The sequence below is a fragment of the Puma concolor genome, chromosome C2 (assembly GCF_028749965.1).
Source record: "Puma concolor isolate L17-30 chromosome C2, mPumCon1.1.hap2, whole genome shotgun sequence".
Classification (NCBI taxonomy): Eukaryota; Metazoa; Chordata; class Mammalia; order Carnivora; family Felidae; genus Puma; species Puma concolor.
Window position 1 is genome coordinate 6,524,412 of NC_141675.1, and position 19,990 is coordinate 6,544,401.

General features: G+C 50.4%; 1 protein-coding gene across 4 annotated transcripts in view; it reads left to right on the forward strand.

Moving 5' to 3' along the window:
* The window catches only part of ACVR2B (activin A receptor type 2B), a 40,248-nt gene that overhangs the window by 9,377 nt on the left and 10,881 nt on the right, over nt 1-19,990 (forward strand). For 2 of the 4 annotated variants that reach the window (XM_086720461.1, XM_086720459.1), the window contains exons 2-10: nt 13,481-13,688; nt 14,105-14,214; nt 14,375-14,526; nt 14,610-14,753; nt 15,293-15,436; nt 15,772-15,920; nt 17,993-18,107; nt 18,817-18,955; nt 19,051-19,181. In XM_086720461.1, coding sequence (XP_086576587.1) covers nt 13,481-13,688; nt 14,105-14,214; nt 14,375-14,526; nt 14,610-14,753; nt 15,293-15,436; nt 15,772-15,920; nt 17,993-18,107; nt 18,817-18,955; nt 19,051-19,181 — 1,292 coding nt within the window. Of the gene's footprint in view, nt 1-13,480; nt 13,689-14,104; nt 14,215-14,374; nt 14,527-14,609; nt 14,754-15,292; nt 15,437-15,771; nt 15,921-17,992; nt 18,108-18,816; nt 18,956-19,050; nt 19,610-19,990 lie in introns of those variants that run through there. The other 2 variants (XM_086720462.1, XM_086720460.1) reach the window with 2 other exon arrangements.

Here is a 19,990-nt window from a genome sequence, read left to right on the forward strand (position 1 = left end):
TTTCTGCCGCGATCAGTTTGAAATGACTTGTTCTCCGGAGCGTCTGCGTTCCTCTTCTCCTTCAGCACGCTGCCCGCTGTTCCGCTGCTGTTCCACTGGGGTTCCTTGTGTAAGCCCACTTGTCAGGCTCTGCTTATGGATTTAGGGGCCAGTGGATTTATGGTACTGTTTCTAGAACGAGTGATGGTCTCAGTCGCCTGTCCCACGTCGTACAGGTGATGTGCATGGTGTATTAGACTGTTAGGGCTGCCATAGAACGGATGGCTTTGAGATACCACAGACACTGTGGCTTCCATAACTGAGGCTTATTTTCTCACAGTTCTGGCAGCTGGAAGTCTTCCTCAGGGGGCCAGCAGGAGTGGTTTCTGGTGAGCTTGCAGATAGCTGCGTGCTTCCTGTGTTCTCACGTCGTCTTTTCTCCATGTGGGTGCACATACAGCAGGTGCCCTTCCCTTTCCTATAAGGACACCAGTTCTATTGGATTAGGGCTCCACCCTTATAACCTCATCTGACCTTAGTTACCTCTTTAAAGGCTTTATCTCTCCAGTCACATTGGGACTTAAGAGTTTTTTTTGGGGGGGGGGTAGGGATATAGTTTGGTCCCTAACAATCTGAAACAATAAAATCGGTTGAAAGAGAATTCTGTTTCCCTCTTGGGTTACACTTTGGAGTAGAAATTACTGTTTTTCAGACCTCTGCCCTTAGGGTCTTGGTTAAACACTTTCCACGGACAGTCTGATCTAGACAGGTGATTGTAGTTTCTGTGTATGTGTAGAGGAGAAGTCTCCCCTTTTGGTATTATGTGTTCCTGAAAATAGTCTAAAACCTGGGTAAAAGGTAGACATGGAGGCTTCCTCTGTTGATGACCAGGACCAGCCCTCTTTCTGAAGTCACCTGGAAAAGATGGACAAACTTGGGAAACATCTCTGGCTGAAAGCATTGTACAGCTGAGAATATAGGGAAGACCCACCAAGTCAGGATCTGTGTAAGAACAGAGGCCCAGGGTAGTGACTTTGACATTTGAGTCCTTTTTTAGTTCTTCCATAGGGTTGCATTTTCATTTGATAGCCTTGTGGGACTTTAAACAGAGGGTAGTGAACCCCTCCTTTTGAGTTGGAACCCCAAAGACATGAGGGCAAGGGGGAACCAAAAGAAGATAAACTTAAAAAAAACGTTTTAAAAATATTCATTTATTTCTGAGACAGAGACAGAGCATGAGTGGGGGAGGGGCAGAGAGAGAGAGGGAGACACAGAATCTGAAGCAGGCCCCAGGTTCTGAGCTGTCAGCACAGAGCTGGACGCGGGGCTCGAACCCACAAACCGTGAGATCATGACCTGAGCCGGAGTCGGTCGCTGAACTGACTGAGCCACCCAGGTGCCCCAAAAGAAGATAAACTTTAAAGTAGGATTAAGATGTTCTAGAATTAATGGTGCCCTCAGCTGCCTGCTGGAAGCACATGTAACATCATTACAGGAGTGTAGCACCTCAAATTACTTTCCCTCAAATTATTATTTTTTAAAAAAATTTTAAAAATGTTTTTTATTTTGAGACAGAGACAGAGCATGAACAGGGGGAGGGGCAGAGAGAGAGGGAGACACAGAATGGGAAGCAGGCTCCAGGCTCTGAGCTGTCAGCACAGAGCCCGACGTGGGGCTCGAACTCACGGACCACGAGATCATGACCTGAGCCGAAGTCGGACACTTAACTGACTGAGCCACCCAGGCGTCCCTTCCCTCAAATTGTTTTACAGTTTTGTATGTATCATGACTGGCTGATCATTGAAAATAAGTAGCCAGCAGAAACATCAACAGTTGAGGCAAACTTGGGTGAGCTCCAAATTGGCATATTGTTATCATATGCATATCATATGCATTATCGTATGCATATTGAATAATAGTGCTTGCTATGATCAAGGAAGTGGGAATTTCAGTCGAGAGCTGTAAAAATATATAAGAACCGAATGAAAAGTCTGTTACAGATCTGTGTTGCACACTAACAGAAGTTAAGAACTCAATGGATGATTTTATCAAGAGATTAAGTGAAAGCGGAGAGAGAAGTAGTGAACTGGAAGATAGATCAGAAGATAATACACAGACTAAACCCCTGGAAAGACACAACAATAATACAGAAGAGAGGGAAAGACGCAGAGAGGCTGGAGTGAGATGGCCTAAGATCGACAGTCAGGGCCACAGTAATAAAGGGCAGAGAAATAAAAGATAGAAGTAGAAAAGAACTTTGCAAAATGAATGAAAGACATTAAGCCACAGATTCAGGAAGCCCTATGAACCTAGATAAGATAAATAAAAATTCCACACCTGTTCTTATGCCAGCCAATTTCTGAACACCTAGGAGAGAACCTTAAAAAGCAGCCAGAGGAAACAAGGCATTACGATCACAAGAGTAATAGTTACATTGACAACTAACTTCTTAAAAACAGTGGATGCCGGAAGACAGTGGAATGATAACTTTAAATGCTAAAGGAAATAATTGTCAACCTAAACTTGACAAGTGAAACTCTTTCAAGAATGAAGGTTTCAGGGGCGCCTGGGTGGCTCAGTCGGTTAAGTGGCCGACTTCAGCTCAGGTCATGATCTTGCAGTCCGTGAGTTCGAGCCCCGCGTCAGGCTCTGTGCTGACAGCTCAGAGCCTGGAGCCTTTTTCAGATTCTGTGTCTCCCTCTCTCTGACCCTCCCCTGTTCATGCTCTGTCTTTCTCTGTCTCAAAAATAAAATAAACGTTAAAAAAAAAAAAAGAATGAAGGTTTCAAGTAAAGAGGGTGTTCTTCAGGCAGAAGGCAAATGATCTAGAGGGGAGGTCAGAGATACAGAAAAGAAGGAAGAACATTGAAAATGATAATATTTGGATGTTCTAAAAGTTCTTTGATTGGCCACCAAGAGGATGAAACTATGAATGTTAGGTTTTGATAAATCAAGGAGGGATGCTGTAATGTCTAGGATAATCACTAAAGGATAGAAAGATGATTATCGGGGCGCCTGGGTGGCTCAGTCAGTTGAGCATCCGACTTCAGCTCAGGTCATGATCTCACAGTTGGTGGGTTCAAGCCCATGTTGGGCTCTATGTTGACAGCTCAGAGCCTGGAGCCTGCTTCAGATTCTGTGTCTTCCTCTCTCTCTGCCCCTCCCCTGCTCACACTCTGTCTCTTTCTGTCTCTCAAAAATAAATAAAAATGTTTAAAAAAAAAGAAAGAAAGATAACTTTCAAGCTAATACAGGGGACAAACGGAATAGAGAATTCTCAAAAAGAAAGCAGATTAAGGGAACAAAGAGTAAGAGATAAACAGAACTAATCCCTGATGAATATAAGATGCAAAAATCTTTAAAACATTCACAAATAGAATCCAGCAGTACGTAAAGAAATTATATCATGACCAAGTGTTTTAATCTTAGAAGTGCATAATTGATTTAACAGTTGCAAATCCATGTTAACAGAGCAAAAGAGCCCACAGGATTATCTCAGTAGATGCAGAAAAGGCCTGTAGGGTATAATCTTTAATCAGAGTAAACCAATTTGGAAATGCAAAGGGCCCAGAAGAGCCAAGGCTATCTTGAAGAAAAAGAACGAGGTGCGCCTGGCCTGTTGGATTTCAGGATTCGTTGTAGAGTTAAAGTAATTAAAATGGGAAGCTTTTGGTGCTAGATAGTTAAATAGACAGTGGGAGAGAATAGAAAGTCCAGAAATCTGGACTTCTTTAAGCAAAGAAGGAACAACACAGAAATTGGAAAATGGAAGCTTTTCCAGTAAAAGTCAAAGCATTTCAGTTCTTTTGAAGTGCTATTTCATAGAGGTGAGAAATTGTTTCAATATTGGTTATTAGTACCAGTTGATGGGGCTTCAACAGGGGAAGAAGTCATCCCTTTTGGTGTCTTAATGTTACAAAATTTCATCTTGTAACCCTCGAGCTATGTTGACATGGTATATTTATTTCCATTTGTTTACTTTCAACCTGTATTTGTGAATTTTTGGTTTCAGATTATTCAGTTTTAGAATTTTCATCTGGTTCTTAAAAAAAAAATTTTTTTTTTAAACATTTATTTTTGAGAGAGTAGGGAGGGCAGAGAGGGAGAGAGAGACACAGAATCCAAAGCAGGCTCCATGCTGTGAGCTGTCAGCACAGAACCTGACGCGGGGCTCAAACCCACGAACCGTGAGATCATGACCTGAGCTGAAGTTGTTTTTTTATTTTTTTATTTTTTTTAATTTTTGAGACAGAGACAGAGCATGAACGGGGGAGGGGCAGAGAGAGAGGGAGACACAGAATCGGAAACAGGCTCCAGGCTCTGAGCCATCAGCCCAGAGCCTGACGCGGGGCTCGAACTCACGGACCGCGAGATCGTGACCTGGCTGAAGTTGGACGCTTAACCGACTGCGCCACCCAGGCGCCCCTCAATTTTATCTTTTAATCCTTCCGTTGATTTTCATTTCTGCCATCATATATATGCATTTTTAATTCCTGAGAGCTCTTTCATTCTGTTTTTTTTTTTTTAACAATGACATCCTATTTATTTTTCATGGATGTATTGATTTTTGAGCTCTCTGAGGGTATTGATAGAATTTTTGAAGTTATCTTCTCTCTACATAATATGTTTTCTGTAAGTTGGTTAAACCCCACCTGTGTTTATCTCTCAGGTAAGTGGCTTTGGCTTTCTTAGACCTGTTCATATTTAAGGATGGACCTCAGTACTGATTAAAAACTGTGAGCTCCTGGGGCGCCTGGGTGGCGCAGTCGGTTAAGCATCCAACTCTTGATTTCAGCTCAGGTCATGATCTCACGTTTCATGGAATCGAGCCCGGAGTTGGGCTCTGTGCTGACAGTGCGGAGCCTGCTTGGGATTCTCTCTCTTCCTCGCTCTCTCTCCCCCTTCCCTGCTCACGTGTGCTCTCTCTCTGAAAATGAATAAATATTTAAAATAAGTAAATAGATAAAAATAAAATTCGGGGCGCCTGGGTGGCTCAGTCGGTTAAGCATCCGACTTCAACTCAGGTCACGATCTCGCGGTCCGTGAGTTCGAGCCCCGCGTCGGGCTCTGGGCTGATGGCTCAGAGCCTGGAGCCTGTTTCCGATTCTGTGTCTCCCTCTCTCTCTGCCCCTCGCCCGTTCATGCTCTGTCTCTCTCTGTCCCAAAAATAAATAAACGTTGAAAAAAAAAAAATTTGAAAACTGTGAGCTCCTGAGTAGAATCTGCCAACTGTAGGATGATCTGACCGGGCTGGTTTTGAAGCTGGTCATGTTCTCCTGAGAAGTACCTTCTGCTTTCTGCTTGGGGACTGGTGGGGGAGACTAGGTAGAGGCCCGGCTGCCAACATCCTAGGAGCCACAGGGGGAGGAGAGCTGCAATTTCTTCATTGGCTGTGTTAGCCTGTATTCCTCTTGTTTCAGTATGGTACCTGTGCCCTCAAAGTTTCCTCCTCCTCCCTGTCCAGAGGTTCTTTATTTTATCTTCTTTGGAAAATAACCTACTTTCTGCTGGGTTGGGGGAGGCAGCCCCCAGCCATGGCGAGTGGTGGTGAGCTCTGAGGGTCTGGCCGCCCCTTATACTGTCTTTGGACTCATCTTTACCCCAGACTTAAGAGACCTCTGGGGCCACAAATTCCTGAGTGTTGGAGGGTCCTTTGCAGCTTTTTCCACAGCCAGCTCAGGAGTCTGTGTGGTTATTGACCCACTGTGTATCTGTTTTCCATTCAAAATTTCATTTCTGTGATTCTTTCCTGTTCTCTTTGTCCTCGTGGGTTTATGCCTTCAAAAAAACCTCTGTGCTGTGGTTTTTCATGGCATTACGGGAGGGAGTAGAAGTAGTGTTTGTGTCCAGTCCCTCACCTTTATCTGGAAGCTCTCTCTCCAGTGTTCCTCAGAAATGATGGGGCCTAGATAAAAGCAAGTATTCCAGAGGATGGCCCGGGACCCACGGTTTGTTCTGTGGGAGGGTGGTGCCAGGGACCTGTTTACAGAGTTAAAGCTGGAAGCGAATTCAGGTGACCTGGCTCGATTCCTTGTTCCTAGGCCGGGCTTGTGAAGGCATGTAGAGCTTCTCTTGTCACCCTTAGAAGGTGCTCCTGGACTTACATTTCTGGCAATGGTAGCGAAATAGCAAAACGGCCGGAGAATGGCCTCTTACGAGACGTAGAAATGCTGGACAAGGTATAATAAATATCCTTTTAAAATGGATATGCATAGCTGCATCTGTAAGGAAGGGAGAGAGGAGCAAGAGGAGGCTGGAAACTAGAGCTGTGCACCTCCACCTTTAGCTGGTGGGACTTTGCATCTCTGCCTAATTTAGAGCTGTGGGTTTGGTAGCGGTGTGTAAGGCACGAGAGACAAGGTATGAAATGGAGACTGAGGCCCTCAGGTGGTAAAACATCCTTAGGGTTATACCTTCAGTGAAAGTACGGACTAGAAGAAAGATCCTTTTGCTGACACAGGGAGTATATAAGAAAATTGTCTTGACCTGGGTGGATAGGGAGGCAGGTAGTTTCCCTTGAGAATTTACAACCGTAGGCCTGTGCTTACGTGAGCTTGGAGTTGAAATTGATAGCAACTAGCGTTCTCTGGGAAGCGCGAAGTCGCGAAATTAAAGTGATTCCAGATTGATCATGTCCTAGAAAGTTTGGCATAAGCAAAAACATAAATTATCTTGGGAAGGTCGCCCCCTCTAACTTGGCCTTATGGTATTCTCACAGAAAAGGCCCGATGGACAGAGTAAACTCTGTGCCCGAAAACGGAATCCAAAATTCTGAGAATCCCAGATTCCAGACATGCAAGGAAACAAGATGCCGTGAGTGAAAATCATCAGAATGACAAGTGGCAGAAATAAATGTTCAAGAAATTCAATTACAGAATTATAAAGCAGGGATTTGGAAGTATGACAAAGAACAGAAGTGTCAAAATCAACCCAAGAGATTTCTTGAAAGTAGAAATTCTAGAAGTGAAAAAATGGGTTAATTGAATTTATAAATTAAGTAGAAGAGCTAAATAGCAAATTAGACACAACTAATGAGAGAATTAATAAATTGGAATTCTCTATAATGGTGTCTAGACACAGAATTGGAAAATACGAAGGCAGGGTTAAAATAATGGGTAGAAAAGGAAAGTCTAATACACTTTAATAGGAATTTCAGAATCATAGAGTAGGGAGATTCAGTACTCAAATTGATAAAAGTCAAGGATTTTTCAGAATTGAAAATAGAGGAGAATCATCAGAGTAAAAGCATGTTTTTCCAAGCAGTGTAATAAACACAGACACATATCTCATAATGAAACCACAAAGAGAAGATCTAAGAAAGTAGCCAGAGGGAAAAGACAGAGTATCTACAAAGTTAAATTAATAGCAGACTTTTCAGCAACAATAGTATAAATCAGAAGACAGTTGAATAATATTTTCAACTCAACCTAAAAGTTTATGTTCTTCTAAACTGTCAGTTAGGAAGAGGGGCAAAATAACATTTTCAGAAAAGCATACAAAGGCTTCTCTACCAAAAGATCTTTACTGAAGAAGGATGTTCTTTTGGAAGGACAGTGGTCCCAGAAGGAAGAGCAGAGAAGGAGGAGGGTTGGCTGAGCAGACAAGCTGACAAATGTATGGACAGATAAGAAAATACTGAGTGTATAAAACACAGATAATATCTGCTTTGGGAAGCAGATAAGAACAACAACGGTAGATTAAATATTTAATACAAATGTTATGTTAAATTAAGTGTAATTGGAAGGAGGTAGTTGGGGTTAGAACAGTTAAGTTCTTACGAGGGATGGTAGAGATGTTGATTAACTTCAGGTTTTTAGCATAAACAGTATACAGTAAAGTTTAAAGCCTGGCTTGTAATAGAATAGAGCATTACTCTCAGACCAGAAGTGGCTGAGATACGGAATTAAAAAAGATAATCCAAAGGGGGTAGCAGTAGAGAAAAAACATGTAGACATAGCAGTAATCATGACTGTAATGGTACTCAAATCTAGGTCAAAGACAATGTTAAATTTAACTGGAAAAAAAAAGATACAGGAAGATTTAAAATAAAAAGATAAATTCAGAAAACAGTAACCACAGGAAATGTCGTATAGCTATGTTAGTTAGCATCAGATCAAATAGCATTTTTGGTAAAAGCAAATGAACAAATGAAGAGGGTTACTATATAGTTCGAAAAGTTTTATTACCAAGAATGTATAAAGAACTTATACAACTCCTAGGAAAAGCACCCCAACAGAAAAATGGGAAAGGATGTGAACAGGCATTTCTCAGAAGTAGAAACAAAAAGATGATTGGTTTCATAAATATTCAGGAAATAGGGATCAAAACTGTAATACACCATTTCATACTGACCGTGCGAGCAAATATCATGGGGTGAGGGTGTAGCTCAGTGGGGCTGTAGTCTCCTGGGAACATAAATTGGCACATCCAGATTGGTACTTTGGAGAACAGTTTGACAGTATCTAATGAGTTGAAGATGATCATACCCTGTGACCCAGCATCTCTGACGTACACCCTAAATGCCTCCCTCACATGAGCACAAGAAAACACAGAAGAGGAGTCAAGAGGCTTCATGGTGGCGGTAATCAAATCAGCACCTCTTATAAATAACCTAGAAGTTCATCAAGAGGATGGGTACGTAAGTTGTGGTGACGTCATACGGTGGACTGTATGCGCCGGGAACACATGCATTGCGGAGCTATGGGGGAGGCCCCAGGGCATGTACCGTTGAGCCAGGCTGCCTGGGTTCAAAACCTGGTTTTGGCCCTCAATAATATCTTGGGTAAGGTACTTCACCTCTTGGTGCCTCAGTTCAGCATTAAATTACTGTTTGTAAAATGCTTGGTGTAGTGCCTGCTGCGTGTTTGTTAAATAAATGTGTATCGATGTGGATGGCTCACAAATAAATGGGTCAGGGCAAAAAAGCAAATGAATCAGAAATTGTTTGGCTGCTGGAAACCCACTCAAGAGTTCTTCTCGTGTAAAAGGTCAAAGATAAAAGGTACACACATTTTGGATTCTTTTCTGTCCCACTCTGCGTATGTGCCACTCCACGGTGGGTGCACACTCCAGCGTGTGTGTGTGTTGTCCGTGTGTCTCTGTCTCACACTCCAGCCTCCCTCCTTGCACCTCCCTGTCCTCCCTTCTAGGTTCTTAGTCCCCACACCCTGGCCATTCTTACTCTGGTTGTGGGGGAGGTGGAGTAATGAACTTGGATACCAGATAAGGTCACCTAACCTTCAGGTGTCTGGGCCCTTCTTGGCTCCCCTGGAAGAACCTGTTGGGGCAGCAAGTGGCTCCTCTGGAAGAACCTGTTGGGGCAGCAAGTGCTCAGCTAACTGCAGGGTTGCCTTCTGAGGAGGGCAGGGCTAGGGGAGCCTAAGACAGGAGCCTCCCGGGAAGGGAGCCTGGCCGCTGGCTAGGGGAAGGCTGCCTCTTCTCTCTGGACGGACCTGGAGTCTGGACCGTGAGGGAGGGCACCGGGCATGCCTCACTTGGCCACCTGTCAGGCACGCGGGCTTCTGGGAGGAGGGTGCACCTTGGCATGTTGACGGCCAGCTGGGGTCCGAAGTGGACATGGTGGGTGACACCCCTTTCTCTCTGGTCTGTAATGCCCATGTGATCGGGGCTGGGCGCCTACTCCCTGGGGAGGGTGGGGTGCTGCGGAAGGGCTGCAGGAGCCAAGGGTGGAGCTCAGCAGGTTGTTGGTTGCTGGGGTTTGAAGTTCCCTGGGAGATGTTGGCTGGGCCGGATGTACCCCAAGCCCAGAGCTCAGGGAACCCCAGGCGAGGCATGGCCACTCTAGCTTCACAGCCTCCCACTGAGGCTCTGCCTAAATCGCCCTCGTTTTTCTGTCCTTCTGTCATTCTTCCTTCTCTGTAGTGCTTCGAGTCCTCATAGGCAGGATCCTGGTAGGATTTCCCCTGCTTCCCCTCAGCACATACTGGGTTGTGTGCAAGGCCAGCTGGACTGGGAAACACCTTCGGTGCTTGTCCTCGAGTGTCAAAACTGGTCTGTTTACGTTAAGCTCCTGGAATGTAGGAATGGAATCTGTGTTTTTTTGTTTTTTTTGTTTTTCTCGTTTTTCTCAGTGGTGGCGTGTGTCCAGGGGTGGGGTTTCTCTGCCCACCTGGACTGAGAACTTGGGGAGGACCACGGTCTTTCCAACAAGGTGTAGGCCCCGAGGAGGGAACCTAGGGAATGCTTGTTGGGGGACACTGCTACTTGCATACGTGGTGCCTTTGGGGGCCAGAAGTCGGTTTGGCTGGGGCTCAGGGATGGGGTGAACCACTTGCCTTGGTATCTCGGAGGTAGGCTGCCCTCAGGGCCCCTGGGTATGGGGATACTGCAGACGCCCCATCTTGGGAGCACGGCTTCCTCTCCTGCTGGGATGGGTGAGTGGGTGGGGGTCAGGGGAGCCTCCTGTGCACGGGTGCCCTGGCCCTGTGAGCAAGCGCGGGCAGGAACTCTGTGTCTATTAAAAGGCAGAGGCTGCCTTGTGTTTGGAGCGTTGCCAGAGGCTATAAATAGCTGAGTGTGTGCAGAAGCAGAGCAGCAGGGAGGAAGGGGGAGGCCCTGGGTTTCCAGCTGGCAGCGAGCTTGGGTGTGGTTTGGGAGGGGCACGGAGTCTCCCATCCTCCCCAGGTCTTCCTTGGGCTCTGAATGCAGAGCTCCTAGAGGTGTAGGTGTGTGAGCCCTCTGGGGGACTTGTGCTGTGAAGGATTGTCACAGGCAGCAGGAAGGGCTGTCGCTGCTAATACAACAGCTAATGTGCCAGGCATGATCCTAACTACCTTTAAAATGTATTAACTCGTTTGACTCTGGAATAGCCCTAGGAATTAAGTGGACTTATCATCCCCTTTTCACACATGAGGAAACAGAGGCATAGGGGTAGATTGGTAACTTACCCAGGGTCACACAGCCCGGAAGTATCCGAGCTAGGATTTGGACAAAGTCGGCCAGCTCGAGGCTGCCTTATTCTCAGTTGTCTGTAGGAGGAGCTGGTCAGATGAGGGTCCAGTTATATCCTGAACCCCTGAGCCTTAAGATTTGGAGTTCCCAGCCCTGTCCACTTGGGTCCTGCCCATGGTAAAGGCCAGAGGAGTCCCTACTTGGTGAGTGGCCTTGAAGAGAGGAGCTGGGCCAGCCTTAGGCCATTGTCAGTGTTTTGGCTCCTAGGCTTGCAGAGGGGCTTGGTGCGATTGTCTGCATGGAGATGGTAACTCCCCTGAGGACTCTAGAGCTTGGGCTGCGGGCTGAGGCCATGCCTCCTGTTGTCCCTGCCCTTCGAAATCCTGCCCTAGCCAGGTGACAGCTGTGTCCTTCTGTCTGTTCGTTGGTCTTTCCATCCATCCATCCATCATGTGTCCGGAACTAGTTCTTGCACTGAAGGTGGTCAAGCCTTCTGCTTTCATCAGCCTTGCAGTCTCATGGGGGAAAGCTGACGTTTAAAAAGCAATTGTCAAGTACATTTATAGTGTCTTATTTTATTTTACGCGAGAGTGTGCATGCGTGCACATGAGTGGGGGGTGGGGTGGGGCAGAGGGTGAGAGAGAGAATCTTCAGCAGACTGCATGCTCAGCACAAAGCCAGATTCAGGGCTCGATCCCACGACCCTGGGATCATGACCTGAGCCCAAATCAAGAGTCAGAGAAGAGCCAGAATTTAAAGAAGGTGAGGAGGATCTTGCAGCCAGAGGTAGCCCTCGTGCTAAGCCCAGAAGCTGAGAGTATTTAGGAGGCTGGCAGAGCGGTGTGCCGGCAGTGGGGGAAGCAAGATTGAGGGGTGGCTGGCACCCCTATCCGCAGCTCACTCCATCCTTTGAGCGTCTCCCCTTAAACCTTACACGCTCGATGAAGGGCTTGGCTGGGGGAAACCAGCGTGCACCCCTGCAGAAGCCCCTTTGTAGACCCCGAGGCCTTTCCTGTAGACCATGCTGGGTCTCAGCTGCCTGGGTAGTTGGGAGACCACTCTTTTCCTTCTTACAGGTGTCCTTGGATGCTCAGGGGTGTGCGGGTGGCTCAGTCGGTTCAGCATCTGACTCTTGGTTTCAGCTCAGGTCATGAGCTCGCGTTCATGAGCTGTGCATGCAGCTCACACTGAGCACGGAGCCTGCTTGGGACTCTCCCTCTCTTTCTGCCCCTCCCCTGCTCGCTCTCTCTCTCTCTCGAAATAAATATACATATAAAACAAAACAAAAAACATAAAAATAAAAATAAAAAGGCTAAGTGTCCTTGGGTGCCCAGAGCCATGGCTAGACATTGGCTTTCTGATAGGATGACATTCTGAGCCCTTGGGTCCTCCTACCTGGAGCTTCGAGATTTGCCGCTTGCCCCTGGCCTCTAGAAGGAGACTCTTGTCCCTGCAGAGAGATGCAGAAGGGGCAGGGTGACTAGAGAATGACCACCCCTGCGGTTGGGGGGGGGGTCCCTTACTGCCTGACAGCCAGTCATTGTCCTCCCTGGGTGCACTATTTGCTCACAATGGCCAGTATAGGGGTGTGAGGGAGGCTTCGGGCTTTTGGACTCTGGGCACTTAGCTCTTCAGCGGGGGTTGGGGTTGGGATGGGGTCTTCTCTCCTTGGCCCTTCCAGCCAGCCTTTCAGGCTGATGGTGAAAAGGGCTCCTGGCTGCTGGTGGGCTGGCTGACTGTCCTTCCATGGGGGTGACTCTGACCGTTCCTTCCTCCTTCCTGGGGTGGGAATACCAGTTAGGGGTGGCATCATCAGGTCCCTGGCCCACAGTAAGCCCAAGAAGAGTGGAGAGGTTAGTGGATGCTTGGTGCTGGTTTCCTCTCGGACGTCTGTGTGGTATTTTGACAGTGAGGTTGATCATGGGTGCCCCGTAAAGGCACTCCCAAACAGAGTTCTGGAGAGCTCTTCAGCTCAGGTGTCAGGTCTAGGGGCCATAATCCCTTTCCTCCTTCCTCCTTCCCCCTTCCCCCTTCCCATTATAGGGCCTGGGGGCAGTGGGGCAGATTTGAGGACTGGAATGGGCTTGCTTGGGGGAGGGATGGTGAGAAAGGTAGATTGGGTGAATGTTTGAGGCCATGTTTGAAGGAAAGAAGTATTTGAAGGGGCAGTTGGGGTGGAAGTGCCTGGCCACCCGGCTGGCACTCATGCCAGGGGTGGAAGAGGGCATGGAATGCTGGGGGTGCTCACAGGGGTCTTCAGGGGCCAAGCCCAGCTGGGAGCCAGCCCTTCTTCTGCTTGTGGTGACTCTGGGAGCCTTACCCTGAGCACGCCGGCCTCATTCTTAGGATCTTCTGCTGCCCTGTTGAGCACCAGCTGTTGTTGCTGGGTGCAGGAGGGACACTGGACTGGAGGGTCCTTACTTTCCATTCAGTCTGGATGGTGTGTGCATGTGTGTGTTTGGGGGGGGGGGGCATCCGGCCGACACCCGCTCACCACCCAGCCTCCCTCCGGGTGGCCCGGGACCCAGGACCGGTGCAGGGGCGTGTGGACCGCGCGGCCGTTCTCTCACCTCTCGCCTTCGGGGCACAGGTTCCGGGCGTGGGGAGGCCGAGACCCGGGAGTGCATTTACTACAACGCCAACTGGGAGCTGGAGCGCACCAACCAGAGCGGCCTGGAGCGCTGCGAGGGCGAGCAGGACAAGCGGCTGCACTGCTACGCCTCCTGGCGCAACAGCTCGGGCACCATCGAGCTCGTCAAGAAGGGCTGCTGGCTGGACGACTTCAACTGCTATGACAGGTGCGCTGGAGCCCGGCCTCCCCTACCCCCCCGCCCCCCGCCCCCCAGTCCCGCCGGAGCCCTCCTGTTGCTGCAGTGCTCACTGGGCCTCGGGACGTCCGTGAAGGCAAGCCTGGCATTTAAGGGTAGGGGGAGACAAGGGCCCCTCCAGACCGCGTGGGCACGTAGGGATGCCGCCTGGGTCCTCGCTTTCCCGCGGCTGTTTTGCCTGCCTCAGTCTGAAGGAGGGCTCTTCGCTGGGGCCCCTTGGCTATTCCTGCTCGACTTTGGGCCCCACTTTAGGGCAGGTGGGTTCACGCTGTCCTCTGATGGTTCTCCGTGAGCTTTTCTGTCTGTGGGGAGGGGTCGGCTGCGTGGGCCCCGGCGAGCTGCGTGTCCCTCCTCTGAGGGGTATCTGGGAAATTGTGTGCCTCCAGGCAGGAGTGTGTGGCCACCGAGGAGAACCCCCAGGTGTACTTCTGCTGCTGCGAAGGCAACTTCTGCAACGAACGCTTCACCCACTTGCCAGAGGCTGGGGGCCCCGAAGGTGAGGGCCGCGGAGGGCAGGCCGGGGCCTCTCCTTGGTCCTGGAGCTCTCGTCTCAGCTCCCGAGTCCGGTGGGGGAGGGACTGCGGGGCTCTCTGGTCTGGCCCCCGAGGCGTGTGGGTGGGCGGGCCGCGTGACACAGGGCTCCGTGTGTCCCCCAGTCACGTACGAGCCACCCCCGACAGCCCCCACCCTGCTCACGGTGCTGGCCTACTCGCTGCTGCCCATTGGGGGCCTCTCCCTCATCGTCTTGCTGGCCTTCTGGACGTACCGGCATCGCAAGCCCCCCTACGGCCACGTGGACATCCACGAGGTGAGATGGGGCTGGCGCAGGGCAGGGCAGGGGTACAGGCGGGGTGGCAGGCCAGACCCTGTTAAATCCTCAGTCTCCCCCAGGACCCTGGGCCTCCCCCTCCGTCCCCTCCGGTGGGCCTGAAGCCACTGCAGCTGCTGGAGATCAAGGCCCGGGGGCGCTTTGGTTGTGTCTGGAAGGCACGACTCATGAATGACTTTGTGGCTGTCAAGATCTTCCCGCTCCAGGTGAGTGTTTGAGGGACTCCCAAATCATCCACTGCTGTGGCTTGAGCTACCCCGCCCCAGGGCAGTCCGGGCCCGTGCAGGTGGGACGAGAGACAGGTGGGCCCCATTGAAATTTTCTCGTGGGGTCAGGGTAGAGCTTTGCAAAACCTCGATCCGTTCTGGTTTGCAGGGGTTTGTTCTTGACATCAGGTTCTGCTTAGAGGCGTTGGACACCAGGCTACCCCAGCAGTTGCCCAGGACACTTAGCAAAGTGAGGCCTGGCTCTGCATCTCGTGTGGTGGGTGACACTGGGCCACTCGCCCCCTCCCTGGGCTTCAGTGGCCGTGTTTGTAAATGAGGTGCTAGCCCCGAGCGATCTCAGGGATCACTGTTGGCCGGTGCTCCGGGGCCCAGCCCGGTCCTGGTCTTCTGCCCGCCTCCTTTACGGAGCCGAGGCTGGGAGGGAGGGAGGGTGGGTGGGTAGGCGGACGGCGTGGGGGTGGCAGTTCTGCCGCAGGGTGGTTTCGCCGCAGTGGAGTTCAGCTGCATCCCTGCCTTAGGACAAGCAGTCATGGCAGAGCGAACGGGAGATCTTTAGCACACCCGGCATGAAGCATGAGAACCTGCTGCAGTTCATCGCCGCTGAGAAGCGAGGCTCCAGCCTTGAGGTGGAGCTGTGGCTCATCACAGCTTTCCATGACAAGGTGAGTCATGCCTGCGGACGGGGGCTCCCGAGATGAGGTGGCCTTCCGCCGTAAGGTGACCCTTCGTAAGTGCAGACATAAGAACTCCTAACTCTGGGATGAATTCTTATGAAGAAGCATAGCGCCTTCATGATTAATAGCCGCTGACACCCCTCCCGCCCCCCCAACCCCTCTTGGCCTCATACACCTTCCGTGTCAGTCCCAGCCTCCCAAGGAGAGCAGCCTGCTGCCCCTGGTCCACGAGACCCTCCTCCCAGGGCCGGGCCGGGCCGGGTCGGGCCGGGTCCTGTTCTGTACCCAGAACCTGTGCCCCAGTTCTGTGCTGTCTCCTCTAGGGCTCCCTCACGGATTACCTCAAGGGGAACATCATCACGTGGAATGAACTGTGTCACGTGGCAGAGACCATGTCAAGAGGCCTCTCATACCTTCATGAGGATGTGCCCTGGTGCCGTGGCGAGGGCCACAAGCCGTCTATTGCCCACAGGTACCTGGGTCAGCAGTTGCCTTTCCTGTGCTTGGTCTGGAGCTGCAGAGAGGGCTGGAGGGTGAAAGCAGGGCCTGGGGTTGGGGTGGGGAGTCTCAGTTTAATAAAGGTGCTTAGCTGCTCTGTGATGGGCCTACTTGCCCCTTCCCCTGCCTTCCACCCGTGTCCTGGGCCTGGCGTGGCCTTGAGGGTGGTTTTCTCTTGCCCTCTGGTGGCCACATGAGGGAATGCTGACTCCGTCACTTTGGTTGGAGGGTTGGTTCAGCAGTTCTCAGACTTTTTGGTTCGGATATCTTTACGTCCTTTTTTTTTCTTTTTTAAATGTTGACTTATTTCTCTTGAGAGAGCGCAAGCAGGAGAGTAGCAGAGAGAGGGAGAGAAAGAGAGAGAGAAAGAGAAAGAGAAACAGAGGGAGGGAATCCCAAGCAGGCTTCTCACTATTAGTGCAGAGCCTGACATGGGGCTCGATCTCATGACCTGTGAGATCATGACCTGAGCTGAAATCAAAAGTCGGATACTTAACCGACTGAGCCACCCAGGCAGCCCTAGGATCTCTTTATATTCTTAAAAAAAAAAAACCTGTGTGTGTGTGTGTGTGTGTGTGTGTGTGTTTATTTTTTTGAGGGAGAGAAAGAGAGAGAGAGACAGACAGTAAGCTGGGGAGGGGCAGAGAGAGAGGGAGAGAGAAATCCCAAGCAGGCTCTGTGCTTTCAGCACAGAGCCTGACGTGGGGCTTGAACCCACGAACTGTGAGCTTATGACCTGAGCTGAAAGCAAGAGTCGGGTGCCCAACTGACTGAGCCACCCAGGTGCCCCTCTTTACGTTCCAAAGAAGAACGTGTGTATATGTGGGTTATGGGTATTGGTATTTGCTGTAGTGGAGCACACACATTCCATTAAGTGTCAGTGATGACATCACAGGTATGCAGCCTCTGGAAAACTCTTCTCCTGAGAGAATGAACTCACAAGAAGACAAATGATGGGTTATGAATGCGAAACATTTTGATCTTGCGGTTCCCGGAAACAGTGGCAGGGACTCTTTGAGGTCCTGGGGCTACACCTTGACACCACCGTGTTGACTCGTCATCGTAGTCCTTGCTAAACGTAGGCACTGTTCCAAATACCAGGCCACATCGGTCTCGTTACCTGAGGAGAGTGTCCATGAGCCACTTGTCGTCTGTGAGATAGGTGTTGTTTTCCCAGCCCCATTGTACAGAGGAAACAACAGTAGTGCAGGGAAATTGGGTATTTTGTCATCAGACCTACAAGGGATGGGAACGAGCCTTGGAGTCCGGGAATCCAAGCTCAAGGGTCCCTGGTGGTAGTAACATCAATGACATTTAAGGTTGACAGTATGAAACTGCAATTTTTATAGGTCAAAAATGGTTGAGTGTTGACTCTTCCGTATGGTTCAACCTAACGATAGTACCCAGTAAGTGTGCCGGGGTGGCCCTAAGTATGTGTATCTCCCACTCCCTGAGTTTAATCGTCACAGCAAGACTGAGACAGGTACAGGGGAGACTGAGAACCGGAAGTGTCTCTGCTAGTGAGAGGTGGCGCTGAACTCACATGCCGGCACCCTGCTCTTCACGGCCTGGTGGCGGGCCTGAACCCTTCAGGGGCCTGCACAGAAACCCGGGCAAGTTCATTAACCTCGTCACTCACATCCCGCATAACGTACATTCTTCCCAGAAGACTTAATCCCGGGCCGGTATGCCTGACCTCGGCCACTCTGAGAATGTAAGGGCCAGCTTTTGATACCGTGGGGACTGCAATGGGGTCTGCCCAGCCGTTGCGGGAGGTGTTGCTTTGACAGGTGTGGCAGAAGTGCAGTTAGAGATGCTCACACTGAGGGGGGTGAAGGGTGGGAGGATGTCCTAGAGCTGCCCGCCTGTGCGGCTTCATAAAACTCCACCCTGGTGCAGACCCTGACCCCCAAACAGGGTGGGGTGCCCTGGTGTGCGGGCTCTAGAGCATAGCCTCCAGTATCTCGGGGGTCACGGTGGGGATCCAGGGTCAAGGTAGCTTGGACCACAGTGTTCACCTTCATCTCGGTCTACTTGTCTCCACAGGGACTTTAAAAGCAAGAATGTATTGCTCAAGAGCGACCTCACAGCCGTGCTGGCTGACTTTGGTCTGGCTGTTCGGTTTGAGCCAGGGAAACCGCCGGGGGACACTCATGGGCAGGTAATAAGCCTCAGGGGGGTGCAGGACGGGGGCTGGCACAGGAGCGGACCCTGCCCTTCTCATGCCCAGCTGGCAAGACACAGGGGCAAGGGCACTGAGCTCAGAGCTGTCCGAGAACTCCAGGAACAACGCTTGTTTTACCAGTGGGGAAAGCAAGGCCTGGAGGGCGGCCTCGCCTCGGAGGCTGGTTTGTCAAACATAGCTGCTCCGTTGGGGTCAGCTCTCAGCCTTGTAGCCTCGGTCTCTGTCTCTTTCAGCGGAATTACTAAGCAGTATAAAGTAGAAGGAACTATACTAAGAATCCAAAAACCTAGAAAAAGTAGCTAACAGTTAAGCCTGAGGAAATCATCCTAAAACAACTGCTGTAAATGTCTTTAATCTTTACCCTCTTGGTTTTTGATCTTAATCTCGGTAAAGCAGACACCGTCTAGGCAGCCCCTTGTGCTGGCGGAGTAAAGAGGCAGCAGTTCCAAATTAGATTATTGTTGTCTCGAGTGTGATATTTTTAAGTTATTCCTGAGGTATAATAGACACCATGACTTCTTGTGACCTCCCCGTGAATGTGGCGAATCACGGGTTGTCCTCCCTCGTGGTATGGTCTGAATGCTGCCATCCTGGCCCCGTCTGGTGCACTCAGGAGGTAGCTCTCGTGTCCAGCTGTGAGTACGTTTGTGTGTGGCCACTGGTACCCTCTCCTGTCCTCCTCTAGGTGGGCACGCGGCGTTACATGGCCCCTGAGGTGCTTGAGGGAGCCATCAACTTCCAGAGAGATGCCTTCCTGCGCATCGACATGTATGCCATGGGGCTGGTGCTGTGGGAGCTTGTGTCCCGCTGCAAGGCCGCGGACGGTGAGTGGGACGGGAGCCCCGGGCATGCAGGGCGTGGGACGGGGAGCAGCGAGTCCTTGGGGTGACCCTGCTGGGCTCTCTCTCGCCCCCCCCAGGACCCGTGGACGAGTACATGCTGCCCTTTGAGGAAGAGATCGGCCAGCACCCGTCACTGGAGGAGCTGCAGGAGGTGGTCGTGCACAAGAAGATGCGGCCCGCCATTAAGGATCACTGGCTGAAGCACCCGGTGAGGGGCCTGGGTGGCAGGTGACTCTGCAGGGGCACAGAGAGGGGAGCCCCTCCATATGTGACAGGAACCTGAGGTCGAGGGAGCATGGGATAGAGAGGATGCCTCACAGGCAGCCGGACAGTCCTCTCCTCCCCTGCCTGGTCAGAGGCCACTTAGTGCCCTGCCTCCCTTCCACGGGAAAGTATCTGGGGAGGTTTCGTGCTGGCTGGGGAGGTGGCTCTGGGTTTGGGCCCAGAGTAAGGGGGCCTGACCGGTCCATCAGGGCGCCCCCATGTGGACCATTTGTGCAGGGGAGCCGACTGGCCCTCGCCCTGACGCGGTGTGGGTTTGAATCCTGGATCTGCCAATCAGTAGCTGGGTGACTTCTGGCAGCTTTCTTTCTTTCTTTGTTATTTATTACTTATTATTATTTATTATTTGTTTATTATGTATTATTATTTATTTATTACTTATTATTTATCATTTATTTATTTATTGCTTTATTTCTCTGAGCCTTTGCCTCCTTAGGGTAGTAGTAGATTTAACTGGTTACTGTAAATGGCTTGGCAGGATACTTGTCGCGTAAATGCTTAATATGGACTAGCTCTAATTAAATATTCTCTGTTCTCTGCCTTCATTATTTTCTGGGCACGGGCTGAGCCGTGAGTCTTGGCTCCTCCAGTCTGGGGATACTGTACAAAAGACCCCAGCAATGTAAGCCATTTCCCTCTTGGAAGGATGTTTGCCTTTAGCTCCTTTGAGCCCCTCCCTCTGCTCACCTCAGGGTTAATTTAGAAACAGGATAGCCTTGAGGCCATTGGAGGCTA